The sequence below is a fragment of the Staurois parvus genome, unplaced genomic scaffold, assembly GCF_062004578.1.
Source record: "Staurois parvus isolate SC_StPar_1 unplaced genomic scaffold, SC_StPar_1.0 ptg000011l, whole genome shotgun sequence".
NCBI classification, from domain to species: Eukaryota; Metazoa; Chordata; class Amphibia; order Anura; family Ranidae; genus Staurois; species Staurois parvus.
In genome coordinates this window covers 35,089,254-35,109,348 of record NW_028317807.1, presented here as the reverse complement: position 1 = coordinate 35,109,348, position 20,095 = coordinate 35,089,254, and the positions used below count along the sequence as shown (strand labels likewise).

Genomic DNA, 20,095 nt, shown 5'->3' with positions numbered 1-20,095 from the left:
CTAAAGTTAATTGGTGAGATGGTTCTGGCTGTCAAGTGGTGTTGGCCCCATGACTATGCAAGCTCCACCAAATGGGTGGTCAAAATCAACCACAGCTCAAGGAACCACTAGCAAACTCTGGAGGAAACCCAAGTTTCCACAGAATCCTAACAGAATGTCTATGGTTGATTTGCGCCAAAATTAAAACTGCTGCAGAGTGGAGTATAAATGGTGAATTTTTTTGCACCCTGGAGTTCTCCCTCTAGATTTCAAATGCCATCTCACATCTCCATCATACTTAAAATGGTGGCAATTACATTGCCACAAGAGCCCAATTCAGCTGGCAACAGAGACCACACAAGCAGTGTACCTGAAAGGATAGGCAATGTAAACTGTCTTTGCGTCCTTGGGGAGCAGTCCATGCAGCCATTGTGTTTTTACACTTCTCGTAAAATTCTATAAATCTGCACTGGGATGGTCTGTGTGGTTTACCTATCCATCCTGCTACACTGCCCAGAATAGGAATTCTTGTGAGCCTGGAATATTTGTTGAAGTGAAAAACTGATCACAGAGATCTAGTACAATGGTTAGATTGTTCACTAATGTCTAATAATGGATTTCAAAATAAAATATTCTAACTAAGCAGTACAACTGAGTTAACAGACCACATACACATTTGCTAGTGAGATCTGAAGTTGTACCTACGTTAAAAAGCTGCTGTGTTCAGCAAGCCTTTATAAAAATTAACTGAATTATTTGGACAAGCTACAGTATGATAGATTTCAGAAATCCCTGATAAATATTACTGTAAAATGCCAAGCAGTAGGATTTAGCCTTTGAAGTGAAAAAACCTTAAGCCCTGGTTCACACTGATGCAGTGCGGAATTTGCAGCGTTTTCAGTGCAAATTCCACACCGCATCAGAATTGCACCCAGTTCATGTTTGGTGCAGAATGCAGTCAGTCAGTCTTGTTTTAGCAATATTGTGCGGAGCTACTAAAGAGGTTTTATAGCCATGTCTCTTGTGACTAAATTAGTAGATTATACATTTTCTTGACAGGAAGGGGACCAAATTGGATATTTTTCCACTTAATTAAGAATGGTCATTGTTTACCTAGAAACAACCGCCTTCATATGTACATGGCTTCCCTTGTCTTTGTACTGTGCCCTGACAGAAGTCAGCCTATTGAATACTAGCCAAGGAAAACAGATGGAAATTCAGAGTTTATCAACCACTGATTGAATAAACAGATTAGGATGTTGTCCTGTGCTTTGACCTCACCCACCCCACTAGTACAGGACTGCACCACCTACATTATTAATCTCCAGACTGCCTGCTACTATAGAGCATAATACCAGATAAAAAAATATGTTTCACAAATAGAACACATCAAACAATTTGTAAACTGGCATATGGGAACTTCATGTTACTTGACAGATACATGGTTTCACCTTACCAGTCCCCATAGTCTGATAGAAGAGGAAACATAACCAAAAAGGCTTAAAATATTTTTTTCCACTTTCAAAAAAAGGGTAAACCCTTAAGGCTAAGTTACCACTAAGAATTCCTAAGAATCTAACTGGATTTTTTTTTGCAGCTACAAGCTTCTTGGGTGGGGGGGGGGGGGGGGGAAGAAGAAGAAGAAGAAGAAGGTTAATGAACTCTAACCACTTTCCTACCGGGCACTTGTACCCCCTTCCTGCCCAGGCCAAATTTTCAGCTTTCAGTGCTGTTGCACTTTGAACAACAATTGCGCAGTCATGCAACACTGCGCCTATATTACGTTTTTATAATTTTTTCAAACAAATAGAGCTTTTTGGTGGTATGTATTCGCCGCTGGGTGCTTTATTTTTTGTGCTATAAACAAAAAAGCAAACTATTTTGAGACAAAAAAAAAAAAAAAAACTGTTTCTATTATAAAATTTTGCAAACAGGCAATTTTTCTCCTTCACTGATGTGCATTGATGAGGCTGCACTGATAGGCAACACTGATGAGGTGGTACTGATAGGCGGCACTGATAGGTAACAATGATGGGCACTGATAGGGTGGCACTGATGAGCACAGGCAGGCGGCACTGCTGGGCACTGATCAGTGCCCTTATGATCAGTGCCGATCCCTCCTCTGACAATTGCCGGTTAGGAAAGTGCAGCCAATAACCTGCAACTTCATTTACAGGTGATCTGTTGTGTCATTGGACACGGCTGATCACATGGTACAAGGCCGCTGTGATTGGCCTTTTACCACATCATGTGATCAGTAATTATGGAGATCGCCATGGGTTCGTTCTGGGAGGACGTCATATGACGTCCTCCCAGAACTGGCCGGCCGCAGTGTAGCCGTCATTCGGCCATCTGTGGTCGGCAAGTGGTTAAAGTCACAAGAATGAAAATCAACAAATCTGTAGGGGTCAAAAAGGGAAATCCTGGATTAAATGGGGAAAAAGGCACATGACAAAAAAGGACCAGTTGATTTGGACATGGTCATGTGGCCCCCACAGCTAGGCAAAGTAGACCGCTGCCTAGGGTGTAGCCACAGCCGCTGTAGAAAGACAGTCTGCACAGTAAATGTAAGCCGACATGCTCTCACCTCACCGCCACATAAAGTTTGAAGGTGCAAGTAGCTGGTCTTGCCTAGGATGCAAAACAGTCTAGCACTGACCCTGCATACCAGCAAATGTTACCTCTGTATTACATTTTCATGGTGCTCTCTTCACCATTGTACTGTAGAACTCAGCAACATTGTAAACTAACTACAATTACAAAGCACACAAGGAACATATAACAATGTGCCAAGATGGTGATATGTAAAATACATTTCACTGCATCTGGCTGCCTGATGTACAATGTGGCTTGACGCATTGCTTTTTAAACAAGCTGTAACAGTGAGCTATAAATGCATAGTATACTAGTACTACTGTGCTTAAAAACAGAATATAAACCTAAGCAGAAACACGGCTGTTAAATGTAGCTGCCCAATTTCAATACCAGACTCTACAGTGCCCATAAACTGGTCATGGCTTGCGTACCCACTGCATCGCACTTCCATCTACCACGTCCCTGACCAAAGCAGCTGCAGTTCATCAAGTGCCCCTCCTCGTGATATTTGCTGAAAGATTGATTTACATCATAGGTAACGCCATCCACGATGCACTGATCTGTTACAGAAGGGAACATATGAAACATCAACATTAGATTTTGCAAGTATTTGAAAAGCAATTTACAGTTTTATAAAACACATCCTTTAAGAATTCTGCTTGGGACATGGAAATTTAGGGGAGGGAAGGGTCAGCATGCAGAATTTCTTTACCTTATACAAAGATATCCTAGCAAAATTATAGAGGTCATTTGAAATTGCTTTGCATCAGACTTAAGCTGTTAAGTACATATACAGAGATGCATGCCAACCCTCTTTTTCTTGACATGAAAAAGTGCAAATTGGCAGCATGGAGGTGTTTATACAAAACGCTATCAAAGCAAAACCTAAAATGTTCTTGCCAAACATCCGAGTTATTTGATGCTGGAGAACCTAGCCCTTCACAGCACCATTTACAAAATGCACAATTTGGCAAATGCAAAAAGAAACCTCTGTGTTGCTACACAAAATAAAATGAACAAAATGCTAATCTAAAAATGCAGTTTGTTATATTTGGAAAGATTTGAAGATTATCCACCCATTCCCACAATGCTAGCATCACAGTGCAGAAACAAACAAAAAAACAGAAAAAAAAGGGATCCATTCCTATTGACTGAACTGCAGAAACATCAAATCTGTCTGCTGACTGATCACCTTAATCCAGCGGTGACTGTAAAAATCACGCTTGTGTAATTTATGTATATGGCTGTCTTACACAGCATATATGGGAAGTCATACCAACGGATTCAATGGTATTCTCAGTGAATGCTAAAATAGGAAAGATAAAAAGAAATTATCCTTGGATAAATAGGATAACTCATTTTTCAATGAGAACCTTAAAGTGTCACTAAACCCACAACAGTAAAATCAGTCTGTATATTATACAGGATTTATATAGCGCCAACAGTTTGCTCAGCGCTTTACAATATAATGGGAGACAATACAGTTCAATACAAGAGGGATAGGACGGCCCTGCTCCTCGGAGCTTACAATCTAGGAGATGCAGTAAAGCATGCTCGCTATACTCACTGTGGAACCTAAGGGGTTATTCCTCTACATTGTGTAAAAAGGCTGTTTGATCCTTTCTTCTCTGCCCCTTCTCTTGTTGAAATGACCACCTAAGGCAGACTGAATCCATAGTCACATGCACATGCTCAGTTTAGCATGTATTGCTAGAGGTTTTTTTTTTCTTGGGAGAGTGCATGTGATCAGCTCAGGGTCAATCAGCACTGTCCAGACAGAGGTTGGGGGTTTCACATCCTCCTAGAGTAAAATGAAAACTCCTACAAGCTTTAACCAGTGCTCTGCTGAAGTCACAAGACTGCTCTAACTGCTGATGAGAAAAGGTATTTAGCAGTTTATAATTTACTAAAATAAAATAATTGCATTTCCATGTTTGTACTGTGGGAGACCAGATATAGTGAATGCAGGGTCCTGGGTTTAGGACCACTTTAAGGAGAACCCTTTGCTCAGAGCAACAGGTGAGCTGGCATTTTTTTTGCCATCACTTTCTGAAACATTTTGCCATTTGGCTGCCAAGCTGATCTAATAGCTTTAAACAATATTTAAACCCAAGAGTAGATTGCAGTTTACCAGGGCTTCTATGTAGTGGATGCATTGGTTTTCATTTTTAGGTCAATGCCATTTGAGCAAGTACAGAAAACCTATTAAGCTTGCCAGAAATGCAGTATTTTGTCACTGACCGCAAGTTAAACATTCTTATCTGTAAACTGCTAATCCCCTCTCTTGTGTAATAAATATGAAGGGAAGAACTATATGTATTCCAAATCAGGAGAGCAGCCTGGGCGACAAACCATACCAGTGGAGAAGTGAGTGTAACCACAATAAGGACATGAATAGTGTCATTTACCAGGTCAAAATAAAAAAGTAAAAAAAATAAAATAAAACAAATTGTGCAGTCATCACTTCCAAGAACTGGTAAGATGCAACATATTACATTTTGTTTCTTAGATTTAGATGCACTTTGTTATATTGTAAGTCACATTCTTGATCAAGGTAGCAGAGAAGAAGTGATGACTTTGTCATTTTTAAAATTAGAATTAGCAAAGTATTTAAAGTGTTACTAAACCCAGGACCCTGCATTCACTATATCTGGTCTCCCACAGCACACAGACCATGGAAATACAATTATTTTAGTAAATATAAGCTGCTAAATACCTTTTCTCATCAGCAGTTAGAGCAGTCATATGACCATCGGTGTCCAGCCGAGCACTGGTTAAAGCTTGTAGGAGGAGTTTTCATTTTACTCTAGGAAGATGTAGAACCCCTGACCTCTGGACAGTGCCAAATGGCCCTGTGCTGATCACATGCCCTCTCCCAAGAAAAAAAAAACCCTCTCTAGCAATACACACCAAACTGAGCATATGCAGAGTGACTCCACATGATATGTCTTATCAGGAGATAAGAGGAGGACACTGGAAGAAGGGGAGGATAAGAGAAGTCAGGATCAAACAGCGTTTTTACACAATGCAGAGGATTAACCTCTTAGGTTCCACAGCGAGTAGAGTATTAGTGTGGGTTTAGCAACACTAAGCTAGTAATATCCATGCAAACTAGCATTATTTAAAATGAAGTTAATGGTAAGCTGCAAATTTACGACCAGACTTCCTTTAACCCCTTGGTGACTGAGGTGAGCACAAAGGTTATGTCGGAACGCAAATTTGACATGTGTTAAAACACTACATATCAATGCAACTGTGTACATCCAGATGGATTATACAATGTTCCCTCCCCAAAGACAAAATTGGGACTTTTTGGTGGTAAATGGTAATGGGTATCTCCTGATTTTTTTATTATCAAAAAAGGAAAACATGACTACAATAGTAAAGAATAAAAAACCACCACAGAACCCAAAATATTCTCCTGCTCCTGACGATTGCAGTGATACCAAAATTTATGAACGTTCGTTGTGGTTTCTACCTGTAGTACAGCCCAGAAACAATTACTGCACATTTTGCTTTTAATCCTACCTAAAAAACATACTGACACCAAACACTAAGATACCAATTTAAAAATGTGAAACGCAACACAAAGATACACATATATGTGGCCCCACGGATAAAGACTCACTTCGAGAGGCCACAAGTATGTGTACAGTCAGCTGGAAGAAGTTAAAATCCAACTGTACTTTCAGTCTAAAATTGGCTAACAAAAAAAAAAAAACATTTTACATTCATCAAAACAAAAAATTTACAAGAGTTAAAAAGTCTGCTCACTGCACACATACTGCAGAGAAGGACTCTTGTATCAAAGCAGTGGTCTTGACCGAAGAATGGCTTACCCCCACAGAGTTTGATCCTCTGCAGAGAGGACCACTGTGTCCACAGAGAACAAGGGGGTTTCTCTGCAGCATCCTTGCAAGGGACAGATTTTTCTGCTTGGGATGTAGCTGGTTTCCTAAAGCTGAACTATATTAACAGTTTTTCAAAAACAGTTACTGTCAAGGCATGCTGTGAATTATAATTGTCCTAGTTGTTTGGCTGGTGTCATAACTGATCACATATGCTGTACCATGGTAACTGCAGACCAAACAGATGCTAAAGATGGCAGCTTCCTTGGCTTTAAAAGGATTGGAGGGTTTAGTCCCCCCTTTAAGAGGATGAACTGTAAGACTTTGAACACCTTTTGTTTTGCAGTACCTTGAATTTAGTTAGCGGATTTAAACAAAGTTCATTGGGGCTATAAGAATGCGCATTTTCAAAAGAGAGCTCACAAAAGAAATGTCTTTAAAAAATGTAAATTGAGTTAGCAATCACCCTCTACGCCCTCATCATGGCAAAACAAACTCAATTCAAATTCAGATCCTCACTGTACACATTCTAGATTTACCTTTAAGCTGGGAATAGGCAATACAGTTCCATTCGCCACGGCCATTGCCAACGCAAGTACACCTCATCATATGACCTTGATCATGCATTTTGTCCCACTGATCACCAACACGGTACATAACCCCATCATTGGTTGTGCAGATTTCTTCATGAGCTAGGATTAAAAGAGAAACCACTATGAACTAAAAACGTATATATGAAAATTCAGATAGGGATATATGCTCCTAGGATAGTCACATGTGCTAAAAACAGGAAAGGAAATAAAGTACCATTTACGAGGTTTAGTTGTACACACACACTTATTACACTGTAGTCAGTATACAGAAGATACAATATTTATTTAATTTAGCCCATATCTAATCAATTTTCAAATTATCTTCTCTAGATCTCTGCAACATTTAGTAAAACAGCTAACAGGAAGAAGAGAACTGATGACTGAATGAAACAAAAAAAAACAAACAAAAACAAAAAAAAAAACAAACAAAAAAAAAAAACAAAAAAAAAAAAAAAAAAAGGGGTGGGGGGTAAAATTAAAAGAACTGAATTCCTATTAAGAGTAGAAGGATATCCAGGATATATAGCAATAAAAACTAAATACAAACAGGCTATTTTCAAACCTACAACCATTTTATTTTCTGCTTTTATAGGATTCCTACCTGCCATGGGGCAGAAGCCAAATTTCTGGTCCACATCATAGTTCAAGGTAGTGCCGCACCACTTCATATTGTCAAGGCGGCCCTCTGATGTGCAGTCTGTGTAGTTACGATTGTTGTACAAGAATGGGAAGTGGCAGAGAGCTCCATTGGAATTACCACCCCGTGTTTGAACCAGTGCTTCAAAAGACAAAAAAAAGAAAAAGAAAAAAAGGCAACGTTAAGGTGAACTTTGCTTTAAAAATTATCAAAAAGTTAATTCTTAGTCTTTCTGCAAATAGTTTGTACATTGCAGTTGTGTACCAAATTATAAGGCTGATAAAACAGTTATATTTGGAAATCTATATTACTGGGGGGAAGGGGTTAATCTAAATTTTTGCATGGGCCTATAATGCATCCAAGATAAGCAGCAAAGTGAAGAATGCCGAGGATTAAACTTCTAGTGCTTATAAGCAGTTTGCAGAGAAACCTACCCCGCTGCTCTGTACAGAAAGAATACTTCTTGTCCTCATCATAGTTGGATGAGGTTGAGCACCACAGCTTTCCATCTTGGCGACCTTCTGTTGTGCAGTAGTAGTATGTTTTGCCATCATGGATGAAAGGGAAGACACATGGGTCACTATTGGAATTGCCTCCATAGGTCCCGACTGCAACTGTTTGAATATAAAAACAATTGCTTGGAGAGTGCAAAAAAATTTGAGGGAATATTCTTAGCAAAAAAAAAAAAAAAAACACCCCACACACAAAAAAGACCCACCACAGACCAGCTGGACTTACCACTTTCTTCACAGCTGACACCATTGCCGAGACAGGTACACAGCATCTGCTGAGTTCCCTGAGTTTTTAACCATTTCATGCCCACAGTATAGAGCACTCCACTGTCAGCCACACAATGCTCAATATCTCGCACAGCCGGGTAGATATTTATGTGGGCACCAGTGCCAACACCAACTCCTACATTAAGGAAAGAGGAAAAGCAAAAAAAAAAAAAAAAACATACAGATTAAGGCCAGGGCCATACTAAAAGAACAACTCTGAGCAATAAGTACAATTAGTCTGAAACCTGCTGACAGCATCCAGAATGAATTGCAACAGGCAAAAATTCCACAGTTGTCCCTCTTTTCCTGTTGGCAATGCCTTCAACAGCAGCACCAGGGTGTACATTGCTACTAGTCATGGACAATGGGAATCACCGCCTTGCAAGCAGTAGAGGGAACCAGCTAAGAAGCCCAGGGATGCCCAAGGAGTGTTGCACAATCTGGGAGGATAAAGGGGGAGAGTATAGGGCACTTGGATGTGAACCTACTGGCATGATGCATCCATGACATCTAAACTGAGCAAAGCTTGTTGTGGGTGGGAGAGGGAATACCAGATGTGCTTCACACATGTGAGATGAGGAAAGTTAGATTTTACCATTTACCCAAATAAGTTATTGCCTGAATTAGAAATATTTGAATTTATGCAATTTCTAGGAGATGCCCCACTTTCCAATCATGTTTAGACAAATAGATTTAGCCGTAACCTGTATATAAAAAAATAAAAAAAATAATAAAACACAAACACACACAGCTAGTTTCACTTTAGAACACACAATTGCTTGTACCTCTAAAACAACTTTAATAACCTGTAAGAATGTGTGTTGCAATACAAAATCTAGTTCAAACATTAGAATAGTTTAAAAAAACCTAAAACACATGAAAAACACTAAAAAGAGTGAAGCAGCAGACCGAACCTGTCAGAACTCACCTGTAGCAGATGAATGCCTCTCACACTTCCACTCGCCACGCCCATTGCCTGTGCAGATGCACTGCAGCAAGTTACCCCTGGTATCAGTCTTGCTCCAGTTATCTCCAATCCGGTAGGATGTCCTTGTGTCCTGGTCATTACAGCGGTCTGTAATGTAAAAGTTTTTGAAAAAAAAATAAATAAATTTAATATATCTACAATCTGTCCTATAAAAACAGACAAGTTTAAATTTTAGGGAGCTTGCTGCAAAAAGTTGACCAGTGCATGCAGTTGAAAAGGAAGTATATATATATATATATATATATTATACATACACACGGTGAATCAATTGCTGTAATTTAAAAAACACATGCATAAGGAAGAGTCACCTGCAGTGAATATATTTTAAACGGCATAATATATATATATATATATATATATATATATATATATATATATTTTTTTTATTTTTTTTTTAAGCCGAAAAAAAAGAGTTCTTGCCAAAAGCCTTTAATACATTGACAGTTAAGTTTAAACTTGTGGCCCCAAGAACAGCATCAGAGACAAAAGCAGCTCTAGCATCTTTTCTTGCTTATACTAGGGACAATATGTTTTCACTATACAGTTTAGAATTAGGATACATTTTACTAAAAAACTGTTGTTAAGTATGACATTATTTCTTAATGGGCATTCTGTAAACTCTAAAGGCAGTCAAATATTTGTAACAAAGCCAAGATGTTTCTTTCATCTACTACTCTGGGGGGAATTTAGAACAAGTAATAAGGAAGACAGCTCCCCAATGACCATATATACAGAAGCAGCAGACAGAAACCTATGTGCCTGTACTAGAAAGAAGGTCATTTACATTCCAATGAAACAATCTGAAATGTAAATGGTTTCCAAATGGTAGAAGACTCAAAATAAAATGTAATTTCATCACATTACAGTTGAGAATATATGCAGTCATGTTACCCTACAAACACGTTCAGGAGTCCATGTAACAATTCAGCAATGCAATGACTACAATAACGATTTTAAAAGAGTGCTATCCAAAGGGCCTTGAATTACCTGTAAACTGATTTCTAAGCAGCTAGCATGTGTGTCCCTCAGTCTATTAAGCAAATCCTGGATTTAGGAGAGTCATTTTCCAAGTTTAAAATTATTTCTACCCTCTGCTGAAACATTCACAATCTTTTTTAGAACTCTTACGACTGCTATAAATCAGCTGGTTAAATGGACTGTTTAGTTAGAGGGCAATGACTAGTGCTTCCAATGACTGCCAATCCTTCCCTTTAAACGGAGAGGGAAATCAGATGGTACCTACAGTGGGGATCGAAAGTTTGGGCACCCCAGCTAAAAATTTGTATTATGTGCATAAAGAAGCCAAGGAAAGATGGAAAAATCTCCAAAAGGCATCAAATTACAGATTAGACATTCTTATAATATGTCAACAAAAGTTAGATTTTATTTCCATCATTTACACTTTCAAAATAACAGAAAACAAAAAAATGGCGTCTGCAAAAGTTTGGGCACCCTGCAGAATTTATAGCATGCACTGCCCCCTTTGCCAAGCTGAGACCTGCCAGTGTCATGGATTGTTCTCAATCATCGTCTGGGAAGACCAGGTGATGTCAATCTCAAAGGTTTTAAATGCCCAGACTCATCTGACCTTGCCCCCACAATCAGCACCATGGGTTCTTCTAAGCAGTTGTCTAGAAAACTGAAACTGAAAATAGTTGACGCTCACAAAGCTGGAGAAGGCTATAAGAAGATAGCAAAGCGTTTTCAGATGTCAATATCCTCTGTTCGGAATGTAATTAAGAAATGGCAGTCATCAGGAACAGTGGAAGTTAAAGCAAGATCTGGAAGACCAAGAAAAATATCAGACAGAACAGCTCGCAGGATTGTGAGAAAAACGATTCAAAACCCACGTTTGACTGCACGATCCCTCCAGAAAGATCTGGCAGACACTGGAGTTGTGGTACACTATTCCACTATAAAGAGATACTTGTACAAATATGGTCTTCATGGAAGAGTCATCAGAAGAAAACCTCTTCTACGTTCTCACCACAAAAATCATCGTTTGAACTTTGCAAATGAACATATAGACAAGCCTGATGCATTTTGGAAACAAGTTCTGTGGACCGATGAGGTTAAAATTGAACTTTTTGGCCGGAATGAGCAAAGGTACGTTTGGAGAAGAAGGGGCACAGAATTTAATGAAAAGAACCTCTGTCCAACTGTTAAGCATGGCGTTGGATCAATCATGCTTTGGGGTTGTGTTGCAGCCAGTGGCACAGAGAACATCTCACGAGTAGAAGGAAAAATGGGTTCAATAAAATTTCAGCAAATTTTGGATGGTAACTTGATGCCATCTGTGAAAAAGCTGAAGTTAAAGAGAGGATGGCTTCTACAAATGGATAATGATCCTAAACACACCTCGAAATCCACAGGGGATTACATCAAGAGGCGTAAACTGAAGGTTTTGCCATGGCCTTCACAATCTCCTGACCTCAACATAATTGAAAATCTATGGATAGACCTTAAAAGAGCAGTGTGTGACAGACAGCCCAGAAATCTCAAAGAACTGGAAGACTTTTGTAAGGAAGAATGGGCAAAGATACCTCAAACAAGAATTGAAAGACTCTTGGCTGGCTACAAAAAGCGTTTACAAGCTGTGATACTTGCCAAAGGGGGCAGTACAAGATATTAACTCTGCAGGGTGCCCAAACTTTTGCAGACACCATTTTTTTGTTTTCTGTTATTTTGAAAGTGTAAATGATGGAAATAAAATCTAACTTTTGTTGATATATTATAAGAATGTCTAATCTGTAATTTGATGCCTTTTGGAGATTTTTCCATCTTTCCTTGGCTTCTTTATGCACATTAATACAAATTTTTAGCTGGGGTGCCCAAACTTTTGATCCCCACTGTACACATGTGCCATATCTATGCATTGGTCAAGTCATACAAGAAACTAACAGCATCTACCAATTAAGATACGAGATGTCTTGACAGAATTCTGGGGGGCACTTCTGTCCATCTAAAGCCAACCTTCAAAACCACCAATATATCTCCCCCATTTACCTTCAATGCATAAAATGACAACATTTTCCACTTAATGCCAGAGGTTTTAGAGGATTCATTTTTTTTTTAGTAGTTTGTTTCGTAGCCCCATGCCTGGGCAAGTATACAAGTTCAAATGAGCCATTAATGTGCATTTTTTCTTTTTGCTCATAATAAAGTTTACATCAGGAGCCTGATTTCCAGCAATACTGCACAGTTTCAATTACTGAAACTAGTCTCAACTCTATTTCATCTCACAATGGTAATTTTATCACCTACACAGGATTTTCAAGTTTAAAAAGCTGCACAGTGATCCAAGTGAACTGAATTTTTAATAAAAAAAAAATACTGTATTTTTAGCAGATCCAAAACTTTACAGAATTAGAATTATAAACATATACAAATAGCAAATTATGCATTGTAGCCGAAAAAAAAAAAAAAAAAAAAAAAAAAAAAAAAAAAAAACTGTCCCTCTGCATAATGCAATATTTTATTACAGGTACTTATATAGCGCCATCAATTTACGCAGCGTTTTACATACATACACATAGGGGTGTACAATCTAAGGTCCCCAACTTTACACATACTAGGGCCAGTTTAGACAGGATCCAATTAACCTGCCAGCATGTCTTTGGAGTGTGGGAGGAAACCAAAGTACCCAGAGGAAACCCACGCAGGCACAGGGAGAACACGCAAACTCCAGGCAGGAGATGCCATGGTTGGGATTCGAACCAATGACCCTAGTACTAGTAGTAGTAGTAGTTGTAGTAGCGCTATCCACCTCGTGTACTCATACTGTTGAGTAAAAACCTTCTGAACCAAATCTGGTTCCTATAGAAAAAATCATAGCAAACCACAACAAGATAAAGGATTGAAAGAGTAAAATAATCATCAAAATACATTTACTGTAAGCAGCACTTACTTCTCGATGTACATGTGATACGTCCACTGCCTTCTCCCAAACATGTACAATCCACCATCATCCATCCCTGGTAAGGCTTTTCCCAGGTTTGTCCAACAATGTAGGATGTGCCAGCTGTGTTATCATAACATCTTTCCGCTATGAGAAAGAAAGTGATAACCTCCATGAACCTTCCATAAATTATATCTCTGGAGTGCATATACATTTCTATAAAAGTACAAAAATTGTCCAATCTGACATCAGTCTAAAGGTCAGTACGTGAATAAAGAAAAAACCCTTAAAAGAATAAGGCAGTAAAGGTGCCAATATTTAAGTGTAATACATCATAGCAACCAATCAGAATATAACTTGCTCAGTTTGTGCTAATCTAACTTCAGATTAAACAGCGATTGACTACTATGGGTTAATTAATGTATTTAGGAGCTAGAACCTAACTGAACAAACCTGATAAACTTACTCTGCAAAAACAGGTTGCAAATCAGATAATGCTAGCTAAAACTCATAACCTTTACTTTGGGAAAACTTACCTACAGGCTTGCAGGTCCATTCTCCTTTGCTGTTACCAAGGCATACACACTCCAACATATAACCACCAGTTTCATGGGGCCTACGCCAAGTGTCTCCAATCTTATAAGATTGTCCACCTTCATGGCAGCGATCTGTAGTGGGAAAAAAAAAATTAAAAAAGGGGAAGAGCAGAAAGATAACCTAGTAGGATTTAAAAACTTTACCCTACAGAAGGCAACATCTGGTTTTACACCTTCAACTGGCTCATTAACACCTGTGTGTCCTTGTTTACACAATAGGACCCAATTTGCATGTGATGCTGGAATGTCATGACATGTGTATACATGTAATGAGGGGAACAGCAGCAAATGGCTTACATTACAACAGACAAAAAATACAAAATGTTCTATATAATAAATAACACACCAAAAACACACACAAATATCAACTTCATTAGCCATTACTTGCAATGGTGCAGCTGATGCGTCCTCTGCCAGCTCCAATGCAGGTACAATCCCAGATCATGCTATCTTTAGGTCGCTCATAAGTTTCCCCAACTCGGTATGTGGTGCCTGTGTACTTGTCAAAACAGGTTTCTTCAGCTGTTCAAGGGTTTAAAAGTATATAGTTTATTGGATGAGCATCTCATTATGCAGGCAGTAAAAGTGGAAAGAATAGTTCCGGTTTTAGGTCACTGCTTCCTAAAGGATGGGTCAACTCTAAAGAAATATAGATGTGTGTGTATATATATATATATATATATACTGCCCATGGGCTAGTGCATCTCTGGATGATATTAACTGGAGAGTACCGTACATACAGTAAGTGATGAAGGGCACAGCCAGACAAGCTCACAATTGTAACACTTACTAGAACAAATAGCATCAGGAAAAGAGCACACTGCTAGAGTGCAGAAACCATTTTCTTGTTTTGGTGCTCTTTTGAAGTAAAGCAATCACCACAATTTTGGCATTTGGTTTTAGAGGAGTAAGCACTCAGGTTTTTGGTAATATTTAAGAGTTTGTGTCTTCTGGAGGTACCATTTCAGGAATGGTATAATATACCAAGCTTTACAAAACAGACAGACACCAACATGCATTTAATAATCAACAGAACATATTTACACTCCATTAGTCCCTATAGGCTTTTATTCTCCAACCCAGTATTATTAATGGTGCCACAATTTTGTAGCTTTTTGGTCTAATACCAAATAGTAGTCAGCATTAAAACTGAACATCGTTTCATAAAAGAGATAAGAATATTTAATCAGCATATTTTTTAAGCTTATTCATGTTAATAGAATAAAAGTCCCTATTATAGAAGGCATTATCCTTGGTTTTAATATGAAAGTACTACATGCATACCCACCCTCTGGTTTACTTTCACAGTTGAAGCCTCTGATTCCACCATAGCAGGTACAGACCAGTGTATTGCCCAAATAAATCCTTTCCCATTGCTGCCCAATATTATAGGTTTTCCCATTGTCAAAGCAGCCTCCTGTAGAGATCAAATGGTATTCAGTTACTTTAATATCCACAGAATGTTTATTCTAGCATTTCTTTAAAGCAAGCCAAACACTGCATAACTTAATGACCAGAACGCACACAAATTAGGTCATACACACCTCTTCAGGGTGACCATTAGAATTTATCTGTACTCATTCAGACAGATTCCCTTGATTTCTAATTTGTGTTAAAGAAATCAGAGCTGGAACCGCGTATGGAAAAAGGTCACTAAAATATATACAAGATAGGTTTCCAGAATTGGTAGGTAGGCCATGTTAGCAACAGTAGAATAGTGTATATGGGCTCACATACCATAAAACAGATTACCGTCTCACGGCCAATATATAATTAGCAATATATGAGCAGATATTGCCAACATTGGTTATCCCTTTTTTTACAAATTTTTTACAAATCTCTAACCTAGAACAAGAATACAGTAAGGAAACAGGCCAGAACTCCTAATCTGCATATTTGTTTGGCTACAATACTTTGGCTCATTGAACCAAGAGTGTCATCAGTGGAAGCCTTCCTAATTCTATGTACACACAGTTTCCCTAGAACAGTTAAAAGTTTGCAAGAACCATAGCAACCAGTTTCCAATCCTTTAGAGCACAAGTGTCAAACTGGCGGCCCTCCAGCTGTTGCCAAACTACAAGTCCCATGAGGCATTGCAAGACTGACAGTTACAAGCATGACTCCCAAAGGAAGAGGCATGATGGGACTTGTAGTTTCGCAACAGCTGGAGGGCCGCCAGTTTGACACCCCTGTTTAGAGTGGAAGCTCCATGAGCAGCACCCTCCTATTCCTTCTGAAATCTTAGTCTCCTTTAATATGGTAAAGCACTGTACAAAATAATAATCATATTAGGTTTAGGGCTGTAAGAACAATGAAACATGATTGTGGACTTATGGATTACTTCGCTTTTTACATAATTTTTTCTAAATGAAGCCCAAACTGGGCTTGTTATTTTAAAGATCAGTTTGCAGTAAACTGCATTACCCAAGATTCACCTTTGTGGCAAATAAAAATATTTAAAGTTACCCAACATTACTTGTATATCTCTGATAGCTATGGGCTAGTACACAGATTGTTCTTTATACAGCTATACGGAATAAAAAACAGATTTAGTAAGGGGGTCTCAGACCATAGAGAACAGCTGAACATGCACGCATAATCCAAACTACCAGGTGAGGCCAATGGCCAGATTTGGTGTATAAACATACATGCCAGGACATAAACATAAGCGTTAATGTCCATGCAGAAGAAATGGCCCTGCCTTTCACAAGGGAAGAAGTGACAAGTGTTTCAATTCATACTTCTATCAAGATAGGTCAGTTTGGAGCCTCTGTTGGGTCTACAGACATAAAACTGCCTAACTATCTTACTGAAATTTAAAGTCGTAAAGGACAGACTCTATAGAAGGGAATAAAAGGTAAAAATATGTAACATTTAATTTGTGGTCTATTATGAAAAGAATATTACCTGACCTCTGAATACCTAAATACAGAGATCAAACTAGTAGACCTGTTCCTTGGGCCCCACAATGAAGGGATTTCTTGTTAACTGTGCTAGAATGAATCTCTTAAAATGCACGCATTTCATTCTGGCAGGCCTTACCTTAGCTCAGGATAACACATCTGCATTATATTACCAGTCTAAGCCTCTCAATAGTTGTAACAGCAATGACTCCATATGGTCAAGTAGCCACAAATCATTCTCATGAATTAAACACTGGTTTTATCAGAACAAAATGATATCATAGCCTTGTAAAAAACATTAACTTATACCATATACCCGATATTGGAACAATCAAGCAACATTATGACTTAAATAAAAGATGAACTGCAATATACATTTATTGCCAAACATCTCCAAATGTCAGCTGCAAAGTCACAATAAAAAAGCCATGGCAAAAATGATCACAAAGATCTCAAAGCTTCTGGATGCTTTCTACATTACAAAGGTTTTTAAAAGCATCATGTATGGGTTTCCCAGTAAACATGGGATAAAATGGGAAGAAAGGACAAATGCCTGCACCCAGTTGTAATGTCAACGAAGAGCCAAATCTAAAAGGCTGGGGAGTCAGTCAGAGCAGAAGCTTCCTTAGTGCATTGAATTATTCTAAAGAACGCATACAGAACTCCTGGACTGATATTAATGGGCTAGGTTAACAAATTAAAAAGAAATGAATGGCTGGCGCTCATCACACGGAAAATAAAAATCAAAAGCATTGACAAACTGAAATAAAATAACAAAACCAAAAGCAGAAAAACTGCTCGAGAGTTGCTGTGTAGCAGCTGGCTGGAAACAAAGTATCTGTTGATATATACAAAATAAATAAGATAATTTATACAAAATGACAGCCTGTAAAAGGATTAATTTGGAGACTGAGCAACTTCTAATTAGTGAAAAGCTGACTACAGGTTAAGCGATGTGGCCACCTCCATCAGACTGGGAACCCCAAAGCTGTGAACAGAAAGAGAAAGAGGGGCACCATGCGCTGAGCAAAATCCTCTCTTGTATTAAAAAGGTATAGACTCCAGAGAGAGAAATATCATTCTACCCCTGTACAAATCATTAGTAATAACTCATCTGGAATATGCAGTTCACTTTTGGGCACCAATTCACAAAAAGAACATTGGGGAACTGGAGAAAGTGAGGGAAACAAAAAGGGAAAACAATGACAGAGGCACAAGATGCCTAAGTCAAGCAGGTCCAAAAGAGGTCAAACTGCTGCTTGTAATAAGAAAAATGTATAAACCTTTAATTGCAGTAAAAACACGAATCAATACACATGGTAAAACAAAAACAATGATGAAAGGAGAGAGCCTCACCACTACCAAAGAAAAAAATAGAAGAGAATGCGATGGTTGTCCGGGGTGACGCCATGCATGCTATAGTCCCAGCAAAAAAGGGTTATTGAAAACACAGATAAAATGGGTGTAAGATGTGAGAATAGGAGGAATAGTGCCAGAGAAAACTATAGAATAGAAATCTAGGTCATAAAGTAAATTTAAAAAATATAGTCCACTTATTTTTTTAAACAGTTATCTAGATATCACATGAAAAGTTGATGGATAGTAAGCATGATAATGATAAAGCATATGACCAAAAAATAGTATAGAAACAAAATGTAACACGGAAAGGTTTCTTCACAGTGAGAGCTGTGAAAATGTGGAATAGACTCCCTCAAGAGTTGGTTCTGGCCAGCTCAGTGGATTGCTTTTAAAAAGGCCTGGATTCTTTCATAATATAACTGGATACTAACATTTATAGGTAAAGTTGACCCAGGGAATATCCGATTGCCTCTCAGGGGATCAGGAAGGAACTTTTTTTTCCCTGCAGGAGTAAATTAGATCATGCTTTTTCTGGGTTTGTTTTGCCTTCCTCTGGATCAACTGTGGATATAGTTTTTTTTTTAAATGGTTGAATTGGATGGACTTGTCTTTTTCAGACAGACGAACTGTGTAACTATGCAATTATGCTGACCATAGTGTAGTAAGTTTATTGCAGAGATAAAAAAAAAAAAAAATGGAAGCAATTGACTAGAGCAGACTGCAAAAAAGATCTGTATCCGATCTTTTTTGCAGTCTGCTCTAGTCAACTGCTTCCCTTTTTTGTATAAAACAAAGGCCCAAGCATTCAGGTAGAGAAAGGAGTTGGCAAGAAATACTACTGACAGATTTCTAGGGGAACATCCAGTCTCCCACAGACTAGTCAGCTAGCAGGAGCTACTCACATCACAAAAATGAGATAAATGGCTGTATCAAGCAATGCTTATCTCATTTCTGTGGACAGTTTAACATCGGTATCAGCATAAATGTTCAGAAGAATTATGTGCGCATAAATGATCTGATGACAGACCACGGGTGTCAAACCGGCGGTCCTGCAACTGTTGCCAAATTACAAGTCCCATGAGGCATTGCAGGATTGATAGTTACAAGCATGACTCCCAAAGATAGCTGGAGGGCCTCCAGTTTGACACCCCTGACATAGACCAGAACATTGCTCTCACATGCATTAAATCCAAGTACAATCTGCAAGAAACATCACTAAAGTTGGCTATAATGGAGTACTGATGAACCACTGTCTCAAAACTGTAAAAGGTGTACATGTACGTAGAGAACATTATAATCATACCCTGTCCTGAGCAAGCCAAATATCTCAGGATCTACACAGTTAAACCATAAGTTACGGCCGCGTCCAAAGAAGCTAAAAAATATATTTATGCAACATTTTTGTAGAAGCTTCTGAAATAGTTTTTTTTAATATCTTATGCAGAGTCTTACTCTCAGGTATTACTGCTAGATAGTCTGTTCCCTTTACTTTCTTTTAGTCAATACATATTCAGTAACTAGGAGGGATTCACTAATTATTTTAGGAGTAATGTATAAAGCAATCGATCCAATATTCATCAAACTTTTCATACAGGCAAATCTTCCAGGTGCATGCATTTTAAATTATGGTGATTGATTCATCACCAGCAAACGTTTTGTGAAAGTTACATTGACTGCTTTAAAAAAAATATTCCCCTTAGTGTTTCCATACTGTGGAGGCTAAAGCAGTCTATGGACATTAGTTGCCAACAAACATGGTTGCATGACCAAGCTGCCGAATGATCTTTATACAAACATGCAAATTTGCTTTTGAGAACTTACATGTTTGTGCTTATGGGAAGCAAGGCTTTTGTCACTGGGCCAACAACAAGAAATTGACCTGGAAGATACATGGAGGCCAACCAGCTTTATCCAAGCAAG

The 20,095-nt window shown here is 38.4% G+C and overlaps 1 protein-coding gene across 6 annotated transcripts in view; it reads right to left on the bottom strand.

Annotated features, from left to right (window-relative positions):
• The window catches only part of FN1 (fibronectin 1), a 92,308-nt gene that overhangs the window by 61,711 nt on the left and 10,502 nt on the right, over nt 1-20,095 (bottom strand). For all 6 annotated transcript variants that reach the window (XM_089672363.1, XM_089672372.1, XM_089672380.1 and 3 more), the window contains exons 2-11: nt 15,202-15,330; nt 14,298-14,435; nt 13,854-13,985; nt 13,327-13,464; nt 9,360-9,506; nt 8,391-8,567; nt 8,087-8,266; nt 7,617-7,793; nt 6,962-7,114; nt 3,006-3,134 (exon numbers count right to left, since the gene is read on the bottom strand). In XM_089672363.1, the coding sequence (XP_089528489.1) occupies nt 3,006-3,134; nt 6,962-7,114; nt 7,617-7,793; nt 8,087-8,266; nt 8,391-8,567; nt 9,360-9,506; nt 13,327-13,464; nt 13,854-13,985; nt 14,298-14,435; nt 15,202-15,330 (1,500 nt within the window). The remainder of the gene's footprint in view (nt 1-3,005; nt 3,135-6,961; nt 7,115-7,616; nt 7,794-8,086; nt 8,267-8,390; nt 8,568-9,359; nt 9,507-13,326; nt 13,465-13,853; nt 13,986-14,297; nt 14,436-15,201; nt 15,331-20,095) is intronic.